General features: G+C 37.6%; 1 protein-coding gene across 18 annotated transcripts in view; it reads left to right on the top strand.

The window, feature by feature from the left end:
• The window catches only part of R3HDM1 (R3H domain containing 1), an 87,731-nt gene that overhangs the window by 41,286 nt on the left and 20,537 nt on the right, over window positions 1–25,908 (top strand). For 6 of the 18 annotated variants that reach the window (XM_055812395.1, XM_055812399.1, XM_055812406.1 and 3 more), the window contains 14 exons: window positions 1,108–1,149; window positions 1,597–1,686; window positions 7,167–7,278; window positions 9,787–9,865; window positions 11,130–11,189; window positions 11,271–11,411; window positions 13,938–14,046; window positions 14,142–14,237; window positions 15,628–15,665; window positions 15,748–15,798; window positions 15,952–16,178; window positions 18,939–19,193; window positions 22,400–22,554; window positions 24,043–24,144. In XM_055812395.1, the coding sequence (XP_055668370.1) occupies window positions 1,108–1,149; window positions 1,597–1,686; window positions 7,167–7,278; window positions 9,787–9,865; window positions 11,130–11,189; window positions 11,271–11,411; window positions 13,938–14,046; window positions 14,142–14,237; window positions 15,628–15,665; window positions 15,748–15,798; window positions 15,952–16,178; window positions 18,939–19,193; window positions 22,400–22,554; window positions 24,043–24,144 (1,557 nt within the window). The remainder of the gene's footprint in view (window positions 1–1,107; window positions 1,150–1,596; window positions 1,687–7,166; window positions 7,279–9,786; window positions 9,866–11,129; window positions 11,190–11,270; window positions 11,412–13,937; window positions 14,047–14,141; window positions 14,238–15,627; window positions 15,666–15,747; window positions 15,799–15,951; window positions 16,179–18,938; window positions 19,194–22,399; window positions 22,555–24,042; window positions 24,145–25,908) is intronic. The other 12 variants (XM_055812404.1, XM_055812408.1, XM_055812412.1 and 9 more) reach the window with 10 other exon arrangements.

The raw sequence follows: 25,908 nt of genomic DNA on the forward strand, positions 1-25,908 counted from the left end.
CTGTAGGTTAGGTGTTCTTGTTAGTAACGTGTATGTCCTGCTAAGAAATTAAGGCACTTGATAGATACCTGCTGCTATGAGCCTGGGGCAAGGAGGGTTTCATGCAGTTTTCAAACAGAGTTTTTGTTTCCTTCTGAAAGGATACACCTTTCATAAAGGAAGAAATATTGTCCATTAAACAACTTTCAAAATTATTACCAATGTTACTTTTTCTTCATAAGTATTTGGCCTACGCTCAGTAAAACCAGTTCTGTTAAAGGTTTGTCTATCAGTTTTAGTTCTGCAGTGAAACCAATACTGAAGTTATGTTATGCCACTGTAAATACTTCTATTCCTGTGTAACTGTCACAGAGGGTTGAATTAGTTTTAGCTGCAGTTAAGGAATTGTTAAATATTTTTGTTGACAATCATTCATACTGTAATAGGATTCTGGTAACGCTTTCTTTAAAAAGAAACAATAGTAATAGAAGAAGGGATCTGGGAGGAAAAAGAGCAAATTAATGCATAGTAAGTTACTGAAGTGGCTCTGGGAGGAGAAAGAGCATATTGATGCAGAGTAAATTACTAAATTAAAGGGGGAAAAAAATTGACCAGTAGTCCATTGTAAAGTCTCCTTGCACAGGTCCTAAGGTAAAAGAAAAATACCGTGTGTTTTAACCTGCTTATGATAGGCCATCACCTGTCGAGGCAGTGCTGGCTTTTTTGCCCCTTTTTAAATTATATATAATTCTTCTGGGTAGGTTTCAGGAATAGGAAGAAAATTTATAAAAACCATGTCATGTTGCCAAGGAAATGAGGACATTTAAAATGTAGGAGATGGCAGAAAGAGTAAACTGCTTGGATCTTACTGAACAAGAATAATGCTTGCTTCCTTTTAAATTCCTGTAAAATCTGTTGCTGATAAATGAAAAAGAGAAATGAAAGACAAGCACAATGAAATTGGGAGAGCATATAATCCTTCAGCCAAAAGCACCTGCTGTTCCTTTCACAGACTTGACCGTCACGTCAGTAATAACTGTTAAAGCTTTCTCTTGTACAGACTTTTGCATTAATAAAATTGTACTATTAAGTTTAATATAAACCTTTTCTGTTGTGCTTATCGTTTAGCGGCCAGTGCAGTCTTTTGGACAGACAGCAAAAAGGTCGAAGGTACAGTAGACTTGTGTGCTGGCATGCTAAGGAAGCCCTTCATGCTTGCTAAAGCTTTGTTACTTTGTGAAAAGTGCCTTTAGTTTTATTTTTTGGCATTGAAGCTTTGTTTTATTCTGTTGGGTTTTTGTCTTGCCTAGTTGTCTGCTTTTGTGGTTTGCCTTTATATTTTTGGTGGCTTTTTATTGTTATGGAGAGAAACACTTTCCCAAAGATTTTATTTACTTTCCATTAGATTTGCTCTATTTTGCTGACAGTGCCTTCAAAAGCTGCAATTGCTTGGGTATTTTCATCCTAAAGGAAATTATTTATTCTATTGAAATATTAAAAATGCAGTTTTCAGCCATTTTGTTTTACATAAAATGAATGGAAAAATAACGGCTTATGGTATATTTATATAATTTTTTTAATAAGCCATAGTTTTTAATTTTACATACTTTCCTTTAGTCAAACACAAAGTTAAAGTTAGTTCGGAGCCTTGCTGTTTGTGAAGAATATCCACCACCTCCCACAGCTGAAATATCACAGGACCTCCAGGTAAAAATCACGTTACTGAAGTTTCTGAAACAATTTCAAGTAACTTACTTTTCAAAAGATAATCTTTTGGGTATTCTTTTAATATGCAGCCACCATATGATTTTAAGTGTCATTTAATTCAGCTTTAATAGAGGTGATAGTATCAGACAAAGAATCGGCTGCTTTGTTTTTCTGAACTGTAATGGTTGACAGCTGGGGGACAAGAAGGGCTTTTGTTAGTTTTAACTTTCTAGTGTTGCAGTGCATTTGAGGCAGCCCTAAACTGCTTAAATGCTGTCTGCCTTCAGTTACACAGAAAAATGATGATTAATATGCAGCATAATTTATCAGCTTCTTATATTTAGAAAATCTTAACAGTTGTAAGTTCTGGTGTTTTAACTGAATTCCTCCCTGTTAGTCATAATTACTGGTAGTTTTATTAACACATGCCTGAGGTATGTCTGAAGACTAATCTATTAAGATGATATAATACACTTGAAGTTTCTAAATGCTGGACAAAATATGTAAAAATACTCTAGAGATTTTAAAACAAAATCTAGTTTTCCTGACTTTACTTTCATACCTATCTGTATTTTTAAAGCAAAATACTATTACTGGTTTTAGTACTGTGTGTGAATAAGGGGCATTAAAATGCTTTTCTTTTTTGCACTCCTAAGGAAATTGAAATGGTCCTTAGCAATTAATCATAAAGCATGTTGACTTTGCTGTTATTTGAAAAGCTTCTAAACTGTCTTTTTGTGAAAAGTCTCACTTTTCTTAACAAGCAGAGGGAAGCAGTAGGATAGCAGGTGTGAGGGGGCTTTGCTGGAGGGCGTGGTAATTCAGTTTTGGGGAGGGAGATAGGTTGAGAACTCATGTAGGTATTTGTGAGGCTAATTAAAATTTTGTAAGATTGAACCACAGAGTATCTAGTTTGGTTTTTTTTTTTCTTCCTTGGGAAAACTGAGAAAATAATATTTTTCATAGTCCTTCACTAGTATACCAGTATTTGAAGAATTGACTAGACAAATTCTGAAACTGGGTCTGCTAATTTGATGAAAATCTAAGTCTTAGATGGTTTAGGCTGCAGAGTAAGAGGTTAAGAGACAACAGAAAAGCTAATGCTATTTACAGTGACTTACAGCTCTGTTGTAATGTTTTGCATAAGATTAACAAAATTGACTGAGAGATCTACTTCAGCAGTAGGGTTTAACTTTTCAGTCACTGTATCTAATTACAGGAAGAGAGAATCCTGATTTGGTGGGCTGTTCACCCACAGTGTATTTCAAACATAAGAGACGTTAGGATTTTAAAAACCTCCCTCACTATACAACACTATGTATTTAATGGTTTGAAGTCAGGCATTTATAATAAGTGTTATCTGCAGATGGCATTTGTTACCGTCTCCTCTGGGAATCTATCCTTAGCTGTGTACTGCAAGGTCCTTCTTGAAAAGGAATTATTGCAGCAGAAGAGATGTAAAGGCCAATTCTATGGAATGAACTGAACGGTGTGAAAATGTAAGTTTGTATGAGGGGAATACCATAAACCAGATTGTGTATTAAGAAACAAAATCAGATCTAGCTGCGAGTGTGACTTTTCTTTAGAAGCAGTAATCTAGAAGAATGGCTTATGAATCCCAGTAACTATGCAAATGTTTGAGAGCACAAATTTAATTCTTCCCTGTGGAGTGGAGAAATGCATGTTGAAGAGAAGTTGGAAGTAGGAATTTGTTACAAGTTCTGATGCTGGAGTGTACATCCAATGGAGTACAGGCCTTCCATGACCCTCCGTAACAACTCATACAGGCAGTTTCTGCAACCGTTTTGCTTTCTTTGCCAAAGAATCTTTGGGAATGGTACAGAAGATTTCTTCTGTAGGTACTAATCAGCTGCTGGCTGCCTCAAGCCCCGCACTTCGAAGTGTGATGTGTGTGCATTAATTGTGCTTGGGATGTGTGGGAGGTCCAGTGGCTAGGTGAAGTGAGAGGCCGTCTTGCACAGCCCTCCCTGGCAGCATGAGAATAACCTCTGTCATGGTTTCCCATTGCTGGAAAAGTCACTGCTCTGTTGTATCAGTGACTGCAACTGAAAAATGCCTTCCAGTTTTGTGTTAGTACTTCAGATGGATTTTAGAAGGTAGGAAGAATGAAATTCAGGATAATGTTGCTGATAATACTTGAAGAATGCCAGTTTTTAATGATTAGTGTTGGTCTTGATAGGATGAAAAATATATATACTTAACTAGTAACTGGTGTGAGTTTTGGGATAACTCTACAGTCTTGCCTGTGACTGTTTATTAGTCATACTTTCCACGCTAGTATGTACAGCAGCTCTCAGCAAGGTAAAACTCCAAGGCATGTACGGGTGTAGAAGTCACTTAGCAAGTCACTGTTGCCACTGCTGGCTGCTTCCTATCAGGCGGCTATCATGAAAGAGGTTGTCAGACCAGAGAAATTGTCTCAAGCAGATCAATTTATTTCCTGAGTTACTTGTGTATATTTTCTTGAGCACAATTGCAACATGAATAAAGATCCTGTTCCTTGCTAAGAAACCCTACCTAAGAGCTCACAAATTTTTAAGCCTTAATTGTTAAAAAGTACTGGCAGCCCTTTACTAACAGGTGTGTGACGGTAAGAGTTTATGCAGGAGGAAGAATGTAACTGATTTATTTGATCTTTTATCTTTGTATATACACTAACTCTATATTATCTTGCTGTCCTTTGTCTAAATGTTAGGTGCTGGGGTCATTCTGATTCTGTATGCTCTAATAGAAAGTACAAACACTAGCAAAGGATGATCCATTTCAGTTTTTTTTTTTAAGGAAGGGCTGTTGTCATATGAATGACAGTTGTTAATATGGGTAACAAGTAAATAAACCTTCAAAAGATTGAACTTTTTCTTCTTTAGCAAAATTAAGCAACTGAAGGGAGGGGGGGGGAGAAGACCAGAGACTGTAATGTTAGTTTATACCGACGCGTGTAAATTCAGGTTGGTTTTGCAGATTTCTGGTAAAAAGCCAAGACTCCAGGATGTGGGGCCTTTGAGTAATATTCTGTCATGCTTCCTGACTCTTGCATTTTTAAGTGTTTTAAGCTGGAGGAATTTATTTTTTTTGTTGTTGTTGTTTGTTTTGATGGTTTTGCTGTTTCTGTGGCTTTCTCTTGTTTAAGCAGGGTTTGGTAACAATTTCTTCTGCTGCAGTGAGGATTTCAGATAGGTGATCTGAGTTACCGCAAGCAGGCTGTTAAATCAGTATGCCAGCAGAGACCTGCTACAAACAGGGTGGGATTAAAAGAATTTGAGGGGAGTAGAAGTTACAAGATTTTTCGGCAATTTTCCATTCAAGTAGGTCATATTTAATTAGATGCTATGGTTTTTATAGCATGAAATCACAAGAAAGTGCCCTTTGGTACACAGTTCTGTTGTATCACACTTTGAAATAGAATTTGTGGTAGTAGAACTGGCTGTTCAGATGGCTGTTCCTTTTTTAGCTTTTCTTGGGAAAAGTATGGAAATAATTACTTGCTGAAATCCTTTGACTAAACTATTGCCGTATGGTTTTACTTCAGATGAGTTTATGTTATGTAGTCAATCAGTGTTCTAGTGAAGGAAAATCAGACTATGAAAGTTTCCGTAACTTACTGGTAGTTTTGTAGAGTATTAGTAAAAAATGGAAAAAAAACATACTGGTGGATCCAAATGAGAAATCATTTCTTAATGAGAGAAACACGTTTCTTTCTCTTTCAAATAATGGTTATGCAGCTACAGGTGAACAGTAGGTGTAATGTGCTTTGTAGTGACAATGAAATTGCTCATTTGAATTGTATTCAGGTTTATGAAGTGAGGAATGCAAAGATTTAGCCAAATGAATTCTCAAGGCTAGGAAGTACTTATTCAAAAAAGTTCATTATTAGTAATTGGTAATGTTTTTTATCAGACCTGGTTATAGATAATGTCATAAAAGCTGAGAAGTCTTCACACTTGCAGTGCTCTTTTGCAGGGTGTTAATGAATGAATAAGTTTAATTGGAACATTGGGGGGGGGGGGGGGGGACTTAATGAAAGGGAGAGCTGGTAACATGATCAGCTAAACTTTTTTGCTCGTTTGAAAAAGTTATTACTACAAAAATGTGTATTGAAACTAGGTTTTAACCCTAACCTCATTAGTATAGGGTTCCCGTTGGCCAGCTCTGAAGGTACCAAGGTAGAGAGAGCAGTTTGTTTTGTTAGGGCAGGGAGGAGCATTACTGCAGGTTGTGCCAGGATGTATTTGCATGTAAAACAGTATTTAGCCTTGGTGAATCCTCGCTATATTTAACTTTGGCCAGCTTACATCAGTGAGATCAGGTCTGTGGAATGACACATGAGAAGCCTAGAGCAGGTGCCTGGATAGGTGTAAGAACAGGAAGGAAGAGTGAGGGCTTGCATGGGAAAGGGTTAGGTGCAAGTCAGAAGAGTGACAGGCAAGAATGGATGAGGGCCAGGTTCTTTGGGTTGGGAAGGATCAGATGTTCTCGGGTGGGGAGGTGATAGCATCAACTCAGTTGGCATCTGGGGGAACAAAATTGACATTTGAGGATGTTCAAGATAAAAGGTAATGGGGAATCTTGCTCTTGCAGGACTTTGCCACTTCTCGTAGAGTCATTCAGATACATGGTGTCTCCATCTCCCCCTATCTCCTCTGTTTTTGCTGTCTGGAATATGTTAGTCCTTCACTGACAATCTTGTTAAAGAGTTAAAGAGGCATGAAAAACAAATTACAGTTTTTCACTGTTTAGTGGACCGTTATGTCACTATAATGTCAAAGGGAAGTTATTTTTTTGCTGTATTTGGGAAACTGGTTTTAGGATAGTTCACTTGTATAAAAACAGTTTCTGAGATGACTACACACAGAACTACTCTACCAAAATACACAGAAAATTAAGAATCTAAGCCTTGATGACAGTAAGGTTTGCAAATTTTGCCATATATTGTACTGTAAATATTTCCCTTTACTCTGGATCTGGGAATGTTGCTCTGCCTTAAGTTGAAACATTTAGTTTATTTTTTTTTCTTCTTGATGTAAATCAAATCAAAACTTGAAACAAGATTTTATAGTCAAGCAAGATTTTATACTCAAGAATTGTGAATAATGGGAAAAAAGGCATCATGGATGATGCATTCCTTAAACTTTAGAAGCTGTAGAAAATCTCTGTGTCTGAAAAACTAGAATATTTTCAGATGTGTATCAAATAAGATACTTTGGATTCATTTTGAAATAGCATTCAAAGCCTGGAAGTGTGTGTAAATTCTAAAATGTGTATGGGACTTTCTATGCCTTCTCTAGAGTTTTTGATTTACTGATAATTTTGTGATTGCATAAAGTACATGTGGGATCAGAAAGACTGAAGGCAATTATTTTCCTTGTTACTTCATTATTTTGCAGGTAATATGGTACAAAACAGTTCTCCTACAGGTATTTGAAATAATTTCCATCATGACTGATTTTTACTTTTGACAGGAGAAAATTCAGATCCAGTTGTCAGAGTCTTTTGAAAAAGAAGAGCCTGCAAAAGATGAATCAGAAAAGGAAAAATCCAGTGATAAACTGTCCAGAAAAATGTTATCAAGAGGTTTGGTCTCTCACTGTACTTTTAAATGTACTGTGTTAATGAAGAATATTTAGAGAAAATACTGTTTGGTTCCAGATCGTCATTGCACAAACATGGCTTTTTAGCTGGAGAGGGAATTGGTCCCAGAGGACATGGTGCTTTCGAGCCTTCATCAAACACATGTATTCCAGCAAATGCTTTTTCCTTTCTTGCTGGTCTAGCTATACAGGCCAGCATAAAAGCAGTTGTGTCACCTCAGTTGTGTCCAGGTGCTCTTTGGAAAACTGACTGTACCTCGTCAGTATCCTCGACTTTGTTTTTATAGGATTTCTGAAACTTAAGTGAGAGAGACAACTACATTTGTACTTTTTCTGACCTTTATTCAGCAGAAGCCAATATTCTTGTTCAGTTATTTATAAAAGCTTCTAGATACTATCAAAAGTAAAATAAAGTTTTGGAGCAAGGGTGCAACTATGTAAGTAAAAATGACAAGTATTATGTTCTGATTTTTAATATTTCTGCATTCTGGATTGAGGAACTATTCAATCTGCTGAAAATCTTTGGTTTTAAACCTGATATAGAACTGTAAAATTAATGATGGAAGCCTGTCTCTGTCTGTTACCTAATGCCGCCTCAAGGTAGAAGACTATGCATTTAAGCTGGCAAATCATTGTACAGCTCTTGCTTTAAATAAAGGATCCAGAATGTTTGTCTAAACATCTTCAATCAGCCAGTGTGTAGGAAATACCTTAAAAGCTAGAATTCCTTTTGAGACGGGCAACACTTGTCCATCTCGTGTCCTTCAATTCCATAAGACCTTCCTCATGTGGCATTTCAGTGCATCTTCTCCCAGCTGACAGCCAGGTATTTGTGAAATAAAAAGCACTGGGATGTAGAACTTAAATGCATTTATAAGTCTTTGAAATAATACTTTGAAAAGATAGGGCGTTCTTTCAGAGCTGATTTGCTCGACCTTTAAAGTACCCACTTTCTAAAATTAAGAAGGAAAAAAAAACCCACCCCAAACCCTATCCACCCTAAAAAAATACCCAGCATGTTAGGTAATAATGAGGACTTGAAAGCAAAGTGACGAAATGCCTAAGGTAGAGGTAGGTGTTCTGAATTCACCCAGTATCTCCTCTGGAAGTTAATTACTTCCCAGTTTAGGATGTGCCAAAATAGAAAATGATGAAATTTAAGCATCAGTCTTACAGTAATTATAACTAAATTATTGCTCACTTGCAAATTAGGAAAATTAAAGTTAATAATTATTCAATCTTAAAGTTGTTTTACCAGGCATACCCCTTTCTTCTTCTTCTTCTTCTTCTTCTTCCTCTCCTCAGAATCAAACGTAACACAAACCATAAATGCTCAAACTTGCTTGGTTTCATTTATACTCCATTGATAACGTATGGGCAGGATTGATAGCATAACAAGCTCTGCAGATAAAGGAACCCACTAGTATTAGGGAACTAGAGATTCCCTGTCCTCAGGTGGACTTTCTCCAGGAGAAAACTAGGTCTCATTTTTGAAGACTGGGCACTTTGGTCACCCAGTTTCCCGCTATGCCAAGAGGCTGCTCTGCTGGCACTGTTGCTTCTAATGAAAAAGCCTGCATAGCTTCTTTCTCCACTGAATCCTACCCTTCTGCGTGCAGTAGTCCTCTCATTGCTAACAGAAGCAGGTTTGCAATGACTGATTTCTGTACTGACTGCAAAAAGACCTGGAACAGCTAGGACCTAGGCATAAGTTTGAGCTGTACCCAACTTGTGACTAGGTTAACATCTAAGTAGTTCTTGGAAGAAGTAGAGTTCCACAAATATTGTTAAAACACCTACAGCTTTGACTTTGAAGACCTGGAACTCTGGAAGGTGCTCATGTAAGGGAAGATTTGGTGTTGAATCATCTCTTATCAGTGACAGATTTTAGAGAAGAAAATGTAACTTTGAATACTTTGTTTTGCTGAAACCAGAAAAGAGGCAGAAGGTTGTGAGACTTCTTTTTGAAAACTTCTGAACGTTATGTTGTGAAAACAAAGCCCAGCAGAATAAGGGTTTTGAATAATACAAAATAACATTTATGAATTAAACTGTTACATTCTGAATTACAGTATTTCTTTGGGCAACATCCAGTAATTCTGTAGATCAGCTTCTGGTCCACTGAAGTGTATACAACAATGCAGTGTAGTGTATTGAGAAAAATTGGAAGGTTGATGGAAATCAGGTGACTCAAGGTGATACACTGCTTCAAAATATTTAGTAATTCGTTGATAGATTGGCAATAGTGTTACTGAAGATTTTGCTTCCATGTTAACCTTAAAGGAGGGGGTTTGGGGGTAATGTTGTTGGGTTTTCTGTTTTGTTTTTTACTTGTGAGTCTTTTCCCTAAAAATGCAAGTGTTTAATTTGGGGAATAACATGCCTAATAGTTACATAGTATTGATCCATACATAGTATGTTCATAACTGGAAAAAAATAGTATTAGTGTCTTTTCAAAGTGTAATTTTGCTCTCTTCCCCCTCACCCTTAGATTCCAGCCAAGAGTATACAGATTCCACTGGTATAGATCTTCATGAATTTTTAGTAAATACATTAAAAAACAATCCCAGGTAAGCAATGGTAATGTCAACTTCCTGGTTTTCTTCTTCTTGTTGCCTGAGGTGTCACACAACCTAGTTGGTTGGGGTTTTTTTTGTTTTGTTTTAAGCTGTACCATATAGCCATAGTTGCAGATACACATCTTCACTCTGCACATCAGAAACCAAATCTACCCTCATTCAAGTCCATCAGTTGTTAGCAATAGAGTTGACATGGTTCTGCTGCTTTGAGGTTTGTGGTATGTTGCTATCTTGTTTGTTCTTTTCCTCCATGGGGTTTCATACTAGGTCTGTGGCTATACATACAAGGCAAGAAATTGATTTGGTGGGATTGTGCTGCTATCACAGAAGTTATTTCACTGCTATTTGTTACTCATTCATATTACAGTTACAATTTCCAATGTGTTAATTTATTGGGATTCCATTTTCTTGGCAAAAAAAATTAAAATGAGCTATGATAGGAGGCCAATGTTATTTTGTCCTATCAAGTAAAGTCAGAAAGCACAGACCTCTGCTAGGCTCTTACGTTGTTCCTATTTGAAGTCATAAAGTGTCCTAGTGAAAATAAGAAATTGTAGATGAAGGTCTGCTGTGGGTTTACATGCACAGTAACTGGGAAGCTTAGGTTATCTGATGTGTGCAAATTGTGAACTGTGTGACAGTCAATTTCATTAGACGTTAATAATTTATTGGAACTGGCATCAGCGTTAAGGCTAATGTTCATTTCTATCACCTTCAGTTTTAGCTCTTCTGTATTCTCTTAATATCTCATAACATTGCAGTGTGTGCCAGCTTTTAACCCTTTGGCTGTTGATATGTTGTAGTAGTGCCTCCTGTTATCAGTACTCTGTCACTCTGTGTCTCAGTGATTCCGTGATGTGCTTCACAATCCAAGGGCCAGTTCAGGCCTCTGCAAATCTCACCCATGCTAACTGACAAGAAACAACCTAGTCACTGCTTTTCCTTCTTCCTGAGATGGTCTTCTCAATGTCTGCACTTTCTTTTGAGCCTACTGGGCAGAGATTGCTTGGTGAATCTTTGTATTTCTGATTTCTGAGATGAGAACAGCATGCTTTACTGGGCAGGTTAAGTACAATAGAGCTTAGTGAAAAATTAGTACTTTGTCCTGAAAAAAACCTGCATTTGACACCTGGTAGTCCTGTTTACAGTCTGCCGTCAACCCTTGATCACAGATCTTACCTGTGTATTCTTAAGATGAATACAACTGCAGTTATTGGAGTGTCTCATATGTGAGTTGCTGTGTTTTTATTTTCAGGGACAGAATGATGCTGCTGAAATTAGAACAGGAAATTTTAGATTTCATTGGTAATAATGAGTAAGTACTGTACTCCTATAGGAAAAAAGAATTCAAGAGCGTTCCTGTTTATTAAATCAAGCTACTATTCCTTTCTTCCAGAGTTCCAAGAAAAAAGTTTCCCCCAATGACATCTTACCATAGAATGCTGTTGCACAGGGTAGCTGCTTACTTCGGATTAGAGCACAACGTGGACCAGAGCGGGAAGTCAGTCATAGTAAATAAAACTAGCAATACAAGAATGTAAGTGTAAAAGTCTTGAAAAAACTTTCTGATGCATAAATTTAACACCTGGGATATATTATGCAATGATGCTGCACCTGTAGCAGCAGGGGTCTATCTACTCACGGGGAACCATGCATCAAGGAGACATAGTTGCAAGATCTTTACCATTCATGTTCAGGTGCTGCGTAGTAATGTGATCTGTTTCGTTTTTAAACTCTGGGGGAAAAAGGATGCTACCTGTTAATTAAGAATTCTTGTGGCTTTTCCTGCAGAGGTACATTGCTAACTTTGTTTCTGTGGAATATGAATTTATATCAACTATTTATGTGTTTAAAGAGTTATACCAGTAAAGTGCGCAAAGTACATTATTTGTTTCTTTTGGAAAGCAGAATCAGCTCTTAACTTAGAACAGGGTCATTTCTGATTTGGTGAAGGGAGAGGGCAAGACTTGCACAACTTTGGCTTTTGTAAAATCTACTGTAAAAATCTACTGGGAAAATTCAGGCATTGAAGTCTTTTGTTGGAATGATGTTGCTTGCAGATCTCACGTGGCCTTACAAAATAAGCATAGCAGGGAAGACAGACATCTCATCAGTGGAAGTGTCAACAAGGTTAACAAGTCATGGCATGCTACTCTACTGTGAGGGCTGGGGAGCTTTTGGAGAAACCACTAGGCAAATCCATATTACAAAAAAAGTAGCATGGGGGGGCCACGGCAACTCCAAAAGCTATGTGTTGTTTTCATTCGAAGGACCCAGCTTTTCTCTCTGTTCTCTGCACTTGCTCTGTCTCCTCATTCTCTCTTAAAGACAAAGGACTAATACGTTGGTGTATTTATGCCACCTGGTTTCTAGTTTTAACTTAAAAGCATTTACCTTGACACCATTATTTTTTTGAAGTACTCTATGATTTGAACGTGAAAATAGCACCTGCATCCTAATCCCAGTCTCTGTGTACACTCTCCATAGCTTTGGGAGAAAAAAATCTGATTGTCTACCCTAACTTTAGAGTCAGTAGAACCAAAATGACATGCCACGCTGGAATTTTGCTTCAGTAAACAGTTTCTTCCTCAAAAGTTTCTAGAAAAATACAGAGAGCCTTAATATATGTTAAATACCTTACATATTCCTGTATGTGTTTTTGCTTTGGCTATACATGCTCGATAAACTGACTTGTAAAGCCGTACATTTCGAATCTGTTGCCTTTGCATCTACCAGTCTCTCTAGACTGAAGCTTCACTCTAGCACTTCAAATGTGGAATAAGAACTATTAAAAGATGATTTCTTCTTTTTTATGCATTTTTTTATTCTAGGCTGTATTTAAATAGCTTATGGCCTCTGGAAGCCCCCTATAGGTGTAGTTACTAATTAGCAGGCATTTCATCTAACCTGCAGACATTAAGATTCTTAATGTTTTCAGTATTCTTATTTTAAATCGCTTTGGATATAAAATAAGAATTTAGAAAGAAAACCTTGGAGATCTGCTCCATGTTGAATAAAACCAAACTTACCTTTTCCTCATAGGCAGATTCCCGGCTCCTTCGCCGATCAGTGATGTTACTGACATCAACAACCCAGTGCATACTGGGACGTCTCAGTGGAGTGGGAAGTTGGTGATTGCAGGGCAGTAAATTCAGGGACCTTTAAAAGAAAGAGGTAAGACAGTCTAAAGGTTCTGTGAAATGCCTGCTAATTATGTTTGGGCATCCAGTAACTAATAGTTAGGGTTGGCTGTTTTATAGAGAAAGATCTCCTGACTCTACACAGATGTCCCGGGTAACGAATAAAGAAAGAGAAATAGAGAAGAGTAAAAATATGTTTTGTCTTTTATTAGACAAATATTTCCTGATTGTCTGAGAACTTCTTTTACAATAGTAATATTTTTGTTGTCTTAGGTACTCGGTATCTGTTTTTAATAGCAAGAGTTTGCAAAATATCTCATTTTCTTTCACAAAGTAGATAAAATAGCCAAACAATATATATATATATATCTGTTGCTTCATCCTCTCACTGATCTTATGAAGCCCTTGCTTGCCTGCATTGTACTGTTCTTCTCTTGCTTATTTCTACTTAGTTTTGGTTTAGAAGTTCATAAGTTTCAATGCTTTCTCCTCTATCTTCTTATCTTCTGTTTTCCCTTGAAATGAATTCTGGGATATTACAGCTCTAGCAGAAAGCACCTATCTTCACTTCCATGCATGCCCAATATCCATTGCATGGCACCAGTCTGGATTCAAGAGCACTTCTGATTCCCCAATGGCATGTGGTTTGCTTGCCACCTTAATTGGAAATTGAAGCAAAAGCTTTGAAGGAGGAAGAGATTTTAAAAGCAGGTTTGTTATGTCTCAGGAACAGGACTTGTCAGGGCTACACATCATCTTACATTTTTGGTACCTTTTCCATTGCCTGGACAACCAAAGCCTGTCAATTCAGTTAGAGTATTAAGTATATGTAACGTTAATCTTGAGTATATTTCAGTTTGCTCCGCTGTGTGTAAGTTTGTTTACAAAACCATAAATACTTTCTTTCTAACAACTTTCCACAGACCTGACCAAAAGTTTTGTGAGCATATAAAGGATGAGAAGGGTGATGATTTCCAGAAGCGGTACATCCTTAAAAGAGATAACTCTAGTTTAGACAAAGATGACAACCAGGTAAAATATGTATGGGTTATTGCCTTGCACTGGCTGTATTTGACTGTGTATTTATACTTTTTCTGTAGAAGTTGACACTGTATCACTTAATTTAGATGAGAATACGATTAAAAGATGACAGAAGAAGTAAATCCATAGAAGAACGTGAAGAAGAGTATCAGAGAGCTAGAGAAAGAATATTTGCACAAGATGTATGTATCAAAGAAAATCTTATGGTGTTTTGTATGAATACTTCACACACATATGTGCATCTGTGGTTTTGGTTAAATGATACCTCTTTCTGGGAAACTTTCTGTTTTCTGAAGGCGATTGAGTAGATAAGAATCACTAGTGTGGCCTGAGTGAGTTTTAAACGACACCGAAGTTAATGAGAAATCTTCTGTTTTCTCTGAGCACTACTGCATGAAACTCTAGCAACCTTCAGGAATTATTTTGGTGCATTATCTAGCATTACCTATTTCAATGAATTATTTTGCCCCATACTGAAATTTAAGTTAGAGTTTTGATACTGCAGTCATTTCAGTTGTTGCTCAGCACAGCCTATTTAAAACAAACAAAAAAAAAGCAAAATGTTGGGGGTTTTTCCTCACTTGTGTCTATGGCTGGTGACAGTAAAACGATTTTGAGTTCCCATATGTGAAATTTCAGTCAGAAATCTGGAAGTCTAGTCTCTTAACTGGAGTTATCAAACAGGGTAACATTGTAAACTATAATTCAATCACAAGTAGTGATTATATTTAATCATTTTGAGTGAAACAATACAAATAGGTCTTCAAAAATATGCATTACTTCTAATAATCCACTTTCTGACACTTATCTGGAGCTCTTACACATCTAAAACCAGATTCTTGTTCTGAAGAAAGAGTAATGAGCTCTGAGAGGCTAATTTGCTATATCCAGGTATTTTCCCAGAGCGCTTTTTTGTTGTTTTGTTCACCTTAGTTACAAACAAAAAGAACAGACTTTTGAATGTAAAATAACCTTTTCTTTTTGCGTACTCATTTATCGTGTATTTTACCCTGCAGAGCTTTGTACCAAGTGTTGAAAGTCACAGTCAAGGACAACATAATTGACATTAATAATAGCCTTTTTGATTGTATATTTTCTCTGCTTTTTAGTATATGTGTACTTGTACCCAAAGAATTCAGTGTAATTATTGCAGTAGCCAGCGTCATCTTCTGTTTCACACTTTCAAGCGGAAGACAAGGCAACTCAGGTGATGTTAACAGACTTGCGAAGTCACGCATCAGCTGGAAATTACAGGAGGCAGCGAAGGCCCAATGGAGTAATTGTAACTTCAGAAAAACATGGATATAAAAAAAAATGGTCAGCATTGTAACTGTTCTAATGCTAACTCTTATTTCCTGCAGATGGGCCTTTTTATATTGTCTTCTTTTTCCCATAACATGGAAATTATCCACCAAAGAGGTTAAGTTTTCAGGCAGCTTAATATAAGGAGGGTGCTGTAAAAGTCCGTGTATAGCACAAAAGACTCCAAATTGCAGCATGTTTTGTTACTGCACTGTAGTTGGGGGTTCTAGATGCCATTCATATTAATTTCTACACTTCTTTGCCCCTCAGTCCCTGTGTTCCCAAGAGAATTATTTCACTGATAAAAGGTAAGAAAATTTGCAGTTTAATTCTGTTTCATTTTTCTATTTTCTTAATAAATATTAAGCTATCTTATTAAAATGTCAACAGAATCCAGGAGGAAGAAACTAATAGTACACAACAAAGACGACAGATACTTAGGTATTTGATGCTTTCTTTAAAAAAAAAATAAAATCCCAAAGTATTCTGCATGCATTTCACCTTTTCTTTTCTTTCTTTTTTTTTTTTCTTTTTTTTCTTTTCCCTTATTTTGCAATTGATGCTTGTGCTAAAAGTTTAGTTTATAACTTACAGAATCAATAAGGAAACATCAGGGAGATCAGCCAACAGCCATCAGAGCAGTACTGAGAATGAGCTGAAGTATTGTGAACCCCGTCCCTGGAGCAGCACCGACTCTGATAGCTCCATCCGCAATCTGAAGCCAGCTGTAACGAAAGCCAGCAGCTTCAGTGGGATATCAGTTCTGACAAGAGGAGATAGTTCTGGAAGCAGCAAAAGCACAGGCAGGCTGTCTAAGACAGGTATAATAAAATCTGTACGAATACATAGTTACATAGCAGTGAAATAACTGGTGGTTTGATACTTGATGCGTGTTGCAGATGTGTACGTATGTAGAGGCTTCCGTCCCGTAGGTGCTCCGTGTATACAACTCCCGCTGGATACAGTGGGTGCTGCTTATACAGAACGACTACAGCCCTAACCCTGTAGTGCCTAACTGCCTTGGAGAGCAAGAGCTCAGGTAACAAATGAGATGAAGACTTTTCACTTCGGAAGTAGAATTTTAAAGCCCGTTAAAGATGGTGTTAAGCTAAATGCATTTTATCTCATACGAAGGATTTGAAACTGGTTATCAACAGAAGTACTTTATATGAAATACAAATTTAGAGTTCAACTCCTTAGTTTCAGCATGGCAAAGCCGCGTTGTGCAGTCTTGGGAAACTGTGCGCTGCTGTCCTACTAGCTGGGGAAAAGCAGCACTATGGGTTGTTAGTTATATTTATTGTGATATCTTTCAGTGCCAATGTTAAATCTAAAGGAATACGGCTAAAAAGCTTACATCATTTTTAGATTGCTGAAAAATCAGATCACTGGAACTAAGCGTACTGTTTAATTGTAAGATTCTTAAATGTTGGGGGAAAATGCTCATTTTGTAAGAGTCTGGGTTTCAAAGATGTGTTAACTTGTGATTAATTTCAAAACAAAATCTCCGAAAATATGGATATAAATCTTCTGTGGGTCAAAAATGAAATTTAGTAAATATTTGTATTCCAAATGCCAGTGTAATTTGACCCTATAGGTGTAATCATGGTTGTGAGGAATTTTGAGGCTTGTAATACACGGATGGGTTACAGATGCACTACTTCAGAATTTGAAGTAGAACTGTAAAAAAACCCAATATTATTGCTTGCTTGTATTATGCTTGGCTTTGATCATATTTATACAACGTCTGTCTCATGAGGACCTGTTTAAATTTTTTGCTTTCCCTTAAACCACCACTACCTTATAGGTATATCACCACACTTCTTTATCTTAATGCGGTAAAACAGTTACAAATTCTGTTTTCCTTTGTATACTTGTATAAAAAAATACATTCCAAGGTACTTCTGCATGTGCTGTAAAATGATGCCCTCACATTGAGTTATTTCATTTAGCAATGTAGTAATACTATGTGGCACAGCTTGAAAAGAAACTACAACCTGACAATAGTGTATATGTAAAATAGGTTCTTACAAACCTGTTTTCTAAATTGTAAGAACAGAAATGGATTCTTAAAATTTTTCTGGAAACTTTATTTTGGCATCCTGAGAGTTAACATTCAACGTTCAGAATTGCCTGTTTGATGGTTGTTGCTTCACTGCAGTTACAGGTTGTGGTGATTTTGCTGCATGTGTTGAAACTTGGTTTTGTTTGTTCGTTTTGATTGAGGATGTAATTGGCTTTAATTATGATGGCTTCAGTCTAATTTCTCTACATAATCTAGAAGTGGATACACTTGTAAACAAATCTAATCAAAGTAAATCTGGTCAGGTGAAGATGGTTTTACAGAGCTGGGGATATGCTTTTTTGCCCAGTTTACAATTAATAGCTTTGTATTCACTTCATCTAGCAACAAAAAAAAGGTTAATAGCCATCCACAAATGCTTCAAGCTGTACTGTCTTTTCATACGTAAAAGTAAAAGGGTTACAATTAAAAATTTTTATGAAGGGCTGCAAAGTAACAGTAGATAAATTCCATCGCAGCCCTTTTTGAGTCTTGCTTTCTCTTCTAGATTGTATAGAGGCTGCTAATGAAGAGTTCTTAAATTTAAACAACTATATTCTGTTTCCAAGTACTGCAAGTATCATAGCAAAGACTTAATAAAAAGTGTGATGAACTGTCTACCTAAAGATCTAGGTATACAGTGATCTAGGAACAGTGCAGTTCTACAGACCTCTTCATGTTGGACTTTTGGAATATTGCTTTTAGCTGCATGCATTGGCTTTCAGAACGCTCAGGGTCTGGTTCTCCACTGCCTTGCAATGTCTGTAGTCGCCCATATCTGTAAAATGATTATAGCTTTCAATCAGCTATTTTATACTCACTTTGAATCGTTGCATAAAACTAGGCTAAAGCTACCATATTACTTTAATGTTTTCCAGCTATATTCTTGATTTTGGTCTGAAAATTGTTAGAGGAAGAAAAAAATAGTTTGACGTTTATTAGTATTCTGCCGTTTATCCAGCAGGTGAGTCAGAGAAGATCTCTGACATCTAGTAGCAAAAAGAAAATGGTCGTTGCTTGCATGCAGGCTGTCTAAAGAGCATGTGAATTTAGCTAGCATACCTGAAGGGCCGCTGCAGCAGCATTACCCTGTGGCCGGCACGTACGCTGTAGTTGTAGGCTGTGTATGTGTGTTCATCGCTTCAGCGTATCCAGTTGGTACATACGTGCGTGCATCATTTTGGAGTAAGTGACCAGTCGCTTACATGAATTGCAGATGGACTGAAGGTTAGCACATGTGCATATGTACGGGCATGTATTTTTTTGTCCAGAAAATCAGAGCTAGATACGAAAGCCTCACTTGGCAGTGCAAAGCAGTGCTGAATTGACCCTTGGTTCACAGAAGAAATCTTGTAACGGTATTCCAGGGGACTGGAAGGGGGAGTTCATTGAAAAGGCCACTGTTTAATAATGTACTTAACGCTGAGCTTTAAGGGTAAGCATTTACAAGTATATATTTTACGTGAGCATGATGTTTCTGTCTCTAGGTAAAAACAATTTCTCATTACTCCTTTCCTAGGTTCAGAGTCTTCTAGTAGTGTAGGGTCATCCACGGGTTCTCTTTCTCACACCCAGCAGCCTCTTCCAGTGCCAGCTCTAAGCCAGCCTTCTCATGGCACACCCGCCGTCTATCCAACTGTCAGCACTAGTAACTCTCTTTCCTTTGATGGTGGCATAAGCGGGCAAGTGGCACCTACTAGCAGTAGCTTCTTTTTGCTTCCCTTGGAAGCGGCAGGCATACCGCCTGGCAGTATTCTGATCAACCCTCAAACAGGTTGGTACACGCTTGTGGATGTTTTTGTTACAATTAAGAACTTGGAGAAAAATGCACGAGTGTTTACATAAGACTGAATGTCAGTATTGTTCTTTTTTTTTTCTTTTTTTTTTTTTTGTGGTTGTGTTTGTTCAGTGCTCTTAACTTAAAAAGAAAGCATGACTCTAGGATCAAAGGAATAAGTAAACTCACTTGATTCTCTCTAGTAAAGTTTTAACTTACATGTGAAATTTTAATGAGTGACTTGCGCAAAATATGAAAACGCTATGATTTATTATCCAGAACACAGAGTAACTTTGTTTTGGCTTTGTCTGGGAGGGGGCAAAGTCTTTCACAGTGCTACTATGAAACAGTTTCAGTGAGGGGACAGAGCCTGAAGGAGTATTTATATTGGCTTGAAAGAGTTTATCATCCTTCTTTTGTTTGTTACATGTCTTTATGCTTGTGACGCTGACTTAATGCAAGCGAAAGAAATAAGTATGAGATTACATGGTATTTCTAAACTTCTATCAGTTTAAAACAGAATTAAATAAATATTGGTGTAATTGGCCCAAACTGGTATTTTTAATAAGCAGTAGGAAATTGATAGTTCGTAATGTAGACACAAGTAGGTGTGCAACTACTTGTCTGGATTAAATGACTAGTTAGTGTTCTCTGGGAAAAATTTTACTTCATTGTAGACATAAAGAAATCCTGAAAGTTTTAATTTGCCTTTTATTTATTTATTGACCATATTCTTTCAAAAATTATTATATACTTAGTTTAAAGATTTGTTTTCCTTGTATAAAAAAATACTTTGGGATATATTTCCCAGCATTCTGTAGGTGGACTTTGTTGTTTGAATATAACTGCATTTGATGCTTTAAACTAAATTTTTCTCAATTGGGGTTGTTAAAATGATCAGTTACTATTTCTTTTCTGTAACTAAAAAGTTTAACATTGAAAGAGGTAAATTTCTTTTCCTTTATCTAAATCGGTTGCTGTTGTATACAAAATTTTGAGATTTTTTAAAATTAATGATTCTGCATTTTAAGATTTCTCTTAAATGCCTTTACTGTATACATGAATAGTTGAAGCCAGTCTTGCTAAAAAGTTCATTACAAATACTAGCTATAGCATCTAATTTTCATAGATAGCCGTTGCATTTGGAAGAGGATGCATTTGCCATCTTAGATTTAGGTTCTGGACAACAGAACTATTACCTTAGGTTTTGTAGTTCTAAAGTGTTCGTTGTGCATCTTACACGTGGTTTTTCCATTGTGTGTGGTGACCATCTGAAGACAAATATGAGAACAAGTTTTGCTAGAAGAGTAAGTGGGTTCAGGGTTTGTGTAGACTAGAGAGATTACTTTGTACTCTGTATTAAATATGAGGAATGTTGGCTGTCATTTTTCATATTACGAGTTTATAGCATGACCACGCTTAAAATCTTTAGTGTTACTGTACAGCAAAACAGATGTTGCAGGCACTGAAACAATACCATCAGCTTGACAGTAATTTCATGTAAAACATGATAAGAGTTTTCTCATTTAAAAAATAGTGGGTTTTGAGTCATCTTCATTTCAGTTAAGTGCTTGTCAGTATTTTGCATGTGATTAGTTTCACTTTCTTCCTCCTGTACTGTTGGTCATTTTCCCTGTTACATTGATGGGACTTCCACATAGCAACAGGGAAGGGCAGAGAAACAAATGGCGTTTGTGGAAGTTTTTCATCGGAAAGCATCTTGTCCTTGCACTTCCCTTAGAAAAAGCAGCAGGATTGTAGACTTAACTCTGACATTAATTAAAATTAGCCTGATCTTCAAATTGTGATCCTGTCTACATTTTATCCATTTTCAATGTATTTAAACCAGTCATTAACAGTCTTTCATAACAGAATTTTTAATGTCTGATGAGTGTCTAATGGAAGACAAAGTACACTTCCAGAATAAGGAATATCCAGGTTCTGATAAACTTCTGACTTAGAATGTACTCAAATCATTATAGTCTATAATTGTTCATCTGGCTTTATTGTTCCAAATGACAGTCAAGAGTTCATAAAAACATAGAGTAGTTCCTCAGCATTTCTTGACAGAGCATCCTCATGACCTTAGGTCAACAGAGTCATTCTTCTCATTAGCTTCAGACAGTAATTTGGAAAAGACAGTTCTTCCTCAGCCACTAAACAGAAACAATTAAGCTCCTGTGATTGCCAGAAAACGGTAGAAGGAAATGAGAAAATCTGATTCCCTATTTATATGGACATTCCCAATTCTTGAGCATTAAAGAGAAATCTGTTAAGCTGAATTGAATATAGCTTGATCACCTGCAGTCTTGCTGTAGTTTATTTTTGCAAGTCTGTTCATGCTTCCTGCCTGTACCTTGCATTGATTGCCTCAGTCCGTCCTTCAGTAACTTTTACGGTTTTCTGTTGGCCAGTTGCATTTAAATTGATGGGACGAAGAAGCCTGAAGGAGCATTGGTCTGCTTTGACAGGACCCTGGCTAGGGTGCAGAGGCTTTAGTCTTAGTTTATACCTTTCTGGAAAGAATCTTGGACAAGAAAATATTTATAGCATAGGAGAGAAAAATTTACATTGGTATTTGGACCTTAATGATTGGAACAAGCCAGTGCAAGACACTTTTCATTAAGTAGCTAGACGCAAGTCCTTATTAGCTGATCTGTTGTTCCTTTGATTCATTTTGCTTTTTCCCCAACCCAGGCACCAGAATTTTGTTTATAATTTACGTAGTTTTTAAAGTATTTGCATTTAAGCTCTGCTGTGTTCTGATTGGTGTTCAAACTGATTAAAGGAGATTCATGTAATTGCCTTTTTAAAAGTCCTTGAAATAGTTTTTTTAGTAGGGTTTTCCTTTTATTATGCCTGCCCTTTTCAATCCCCTTAATTAAAAATGAGTTTTCAAGACAAGCAGGGTACAGTAAATATTTGTGTTCGCTAATTAGAGTGGGGTATCTTTGTTTGCCTTAAATGTTGTGGGGTTTAACTGCATGTAGTTTGTCAAATAAGGCTTGTTTAGTCATTGCCATTATAAATGTAGTTGTGGGGGTTTGGCATGAATGTTACTTTAAACAGTATGACTTTCACTTATTTTCAAATGTTATTTTATCACGTTGCCTACTGTAAATACATGTGTCTTAATTTTCTGCAGGCTTAGATGATGCAGCTGGTTGTCATGTGGCTGTGTTTGTTCTCTTTCGACTTTCCAGGTCAGCCATTCCTTAACCCAGATGGCACTCCAGTTGTGTACAACCCTCCTATGCCTCAGCAACCTGTTAGGACCCAAGTGCCTGGACCTCCTCAACAGCCACCTCTTCCCACGCCACCTCAGCAACAGCCAGCAGCTAATCACATCCTCTCACAGGTGCACATGTCAAACACATGATGCTTGTATTGATGACTTGATACTGCCAGACTGCTGTCTGGTAGCAAGGGAGCAGTAGGTTTGTTCTCTTGAAACGTATGTGAAGAAGTAATAGATGTGGGTAACGACTTTTTCTCCCACACTTCTCAGAACTACCAGTTCTGCTACTAACTGAATGGGGTAGGCAGCTTTTTCTTAAAAAATATAAAGATATCTTACTGTGAAAATGTTATGGTATCAAGAACATATCATGCTTAGAAAACATACCTATACTCTGGGAAAAAGATTCTGCTTTCATCAGTAGTCACACTGGTGTGGTTTCCCCTGGCATTAACAGTAATGCAGTCAACAGTCTAGGAAGGGAGTTAGTCCAACAAAAATCTTTGTTTTCTTGTCTTAAGATTTTCTTGTTTAAGCCAGATGAGTTCTTGGGCTGTACTGCACAAGCATTAGTCATGGCACAAAAGAGGTAGCTTAGGACTGGTAGGCTGGGAACGCATCTTTAGCAGCACTTTGGCTTACTCTACTCGCAAAACTGCATGCTGGAGTACAGGCTGTATTTTATCCTCTTGTACAGGAGTAATTCAGTAAAATAAGCCAGATTCAAGATGACCTCAGCCCTTGAAGAAGAAGAAAAGAAAAGAAAAGAGTGTGTATGGTCAGGAGAAGGGAGAATACTGCCTCTTTTCACAGCAGCTATTTCAGGCACCAAGCTACTGGCTGTAGTCTCCTGTGGTATTTTTAAATTGTTCTCAAATTTTATCAAAAACTTACTCATAGAACTTCATCTAAATCTTTATCTTTATTCATTGTTCCATGTTTAAATCTTTTGTTCAGGATACCTGCATATAAGCCACAGTAGAGATGGTTTGTTTTGAAAAAGGGACGAGGAGCACAAATGAGCCTATTTAGTTTATGGAAATGTGTATGTGGTGTTTGCAGTTTTCTTCACAAATTCTTCACAAAATCTTCAGTGATTGCCTTCTGAGTGGATACTGGAGTTGAACCTGCCCAAAATATTATCAGCAATGATGGCTTTCTGACGTTCGAATAACCACCATCCAGGGAAAATATTTTAGTATTGTTGAATAATTGATGGTCGTATGTTTGAATCTGTGGTTAGTAAATTCATGCTGTCTTTAGATGCTTTGAAACAACTTGTATTTAGAATGCACGTGTAGTTTTTATTCTATAATTAAAAAAAAAATATGTAAAAGAAACAGGAAATGTTAAATAGAAGCAATTTGGCTGACGTACAGCTAATAATATATATAACAAATAAAGCAAATCTATTTCTGCTAGGAGACAGAGATATTGAAAATTGCTTCTGTTTTAATTCTGTGCAGTCTTGAGCTTAAAAAAAAAGTATCCGTTCCCTCTTTTGGTAATGGAGCATAGCTGCTTTTTTCTATTGCAAAAGACTTTGACTTTGGTTTCACTTCCCTTACTCTGATGTTAACCATGTTTATAAACCTGTTATTTCTTTAGCCTATGCGGCCTCTGCAGCCTTCTTCCCAGCCTGTTCAGTACTCTGCAGTCTCTTATCCACCCCCGCTCCTGCCAGTCTCCTCTACACAGCAATATTCTGTGGTATTATATCTTCTGTTCATCTCTTCCTTGCATGGGTTAATCTTTAGTGGATGCTGACCTTTGCTTGGTTGTTTGTAAGTGGTGTGTGATACCAGTGTAATGACTGGCTAGCTTTTCAGTCAAGGTAATATATTAGCTGAGTGGGGGAAAATAGCTCCTGAGATTTTAATGTGATTATTTCAAGTTTAGCAGAAACATATATGATTAGGACTATATATATCTCTATATTTAGATATCAATATTTCCCATTGTAAAGGAACAGCTTTAAAATGCTATTCTTCTGTTAGCCAGTCATACCTTTTTATGTGTCTGGATTAATTTTTTCCATCCTTTCCTGTTTCTTTGTCTGCTGCTGAACCCTAATACATTTTGAGAGATAGGCTGTTCTGGTTTTTTGAGGTTACCTTTTTCTAGCCTCTTTGCCAGAACGCTCCCACTTCACTAGCATCCCTTGTTTAATAAATAGAAGCTGGAAATGAAATACCTTAGTCTCTTGTGTTTAAAAAAACCCAACCAAACAAAAAAAACCCAAACCCTGAACAAATTGAAACCGAAACCAAATAAAGGAGAAGAGTTATCCAAGGCAGAGTCTGAACTAGAGCCCAGCTTAAAAACTGAGGCTTCCAACTCCCCAGCTGCTCTCATACTCTAATGAATACAAGTTTATCTTGGATTTGTGTGGCACGTTTTGGTAGTGGAGAAGCTGTGTTGGGTGGCTTCTGCAAGACGAGACCAGGAGCTAACCCCATGTCAGACAGAGCCAATTTCAGGCAGCTGCAAGAGTGACCCTGTGCTGCCCAAAGCTGAGTTGGTCATCACTGCTGGTGGCATCTCTGTGATAATACGTTTGAGAAAGGCTTAAAAAAAAAAAATGCTGTGCAGCAGCTGTGTAGGGGAGGGGAGTGAGAAACAGCTATGCAGACACCAAGATCAGAAGGAGGAAAGGGAGGAGGTGCTGCAGCCTGTGGAGAAGACCATTGTGAAGCAGGTTCTCCCCTGCCAGCCCACAGAGGACCATGGCAGAGCAGGTATCTGCCCTGCAGCCCGTGTAGCATCCCATACCAGAGCAGACAGATGCCCTGAAGGAAGACATGGCCTGTGGAGGGCAGGAGCAGGCTCCTGGCAGGGCCCGTGGCCCCGCGGGGAGAGGAGCCCAGGCTGGAGCAGGTTTGCTGGCAGGGCTTGTGCCCCATGGGAGGGACCCACAGTGGAGCAGCTCGTGGAGAACTGCAGCACATGGGAAGGACCCACCTGGAAAGGGCTGTAGCCTGTGGGGGAGGCCTGCGCTGGAGTAGGGGAAGAGTGTGAGGAGGAGGGAGCAGCAGAGATGAAGTGTTGTGATCACAGCCTCCGCTGCCCATCCCCTGGGACAGTCAGAGGAGGAGGTGAAAGAGTTTGGAGTGAAGTTGAGCGCAGGGAGGTTGGGGGAAGCTGATTTTAGTTTTGGTTTTATTTCTCACTAGCCTACTCTGTTATTAATTAGCAATACATTAGTCTTCCCCGAGTTGGGTAGTTTTTGCCTGTGATGGTAATTGGTGAGCAATCTGCCTGTCCTTTTCTTGACCCATGAGGTTTTCATATTTTCTCCTCCTGTATTGCTAAGGATGGGGGGGTGATAGAGCAGCTTGATGGGCACCTAGGGGCAAGCTAAGGCAAACCCACACAGTGTACAAAATAGCTACTTTAGTACATATTCAGAGTTTTTATTTTGTTACTGCTTTCAACATTAATCAGAAATATCTTCTAATAATACAGATTTATCTG

The sequence above is a fragment of the Falco peregrinus genome, chromosome 8 (assembly GCF_023634155.1).
Source record: "Falco peregrinus isolate bFalPer1 chromosome 8, bFalPer1.pri, whole genome shotgun sequence".
Lineage (NCBI taxonomy): Eukaryota > Metazoa > Chordata > Aves > Falconiformes > Falconidae > Falco > Falco peregrinus.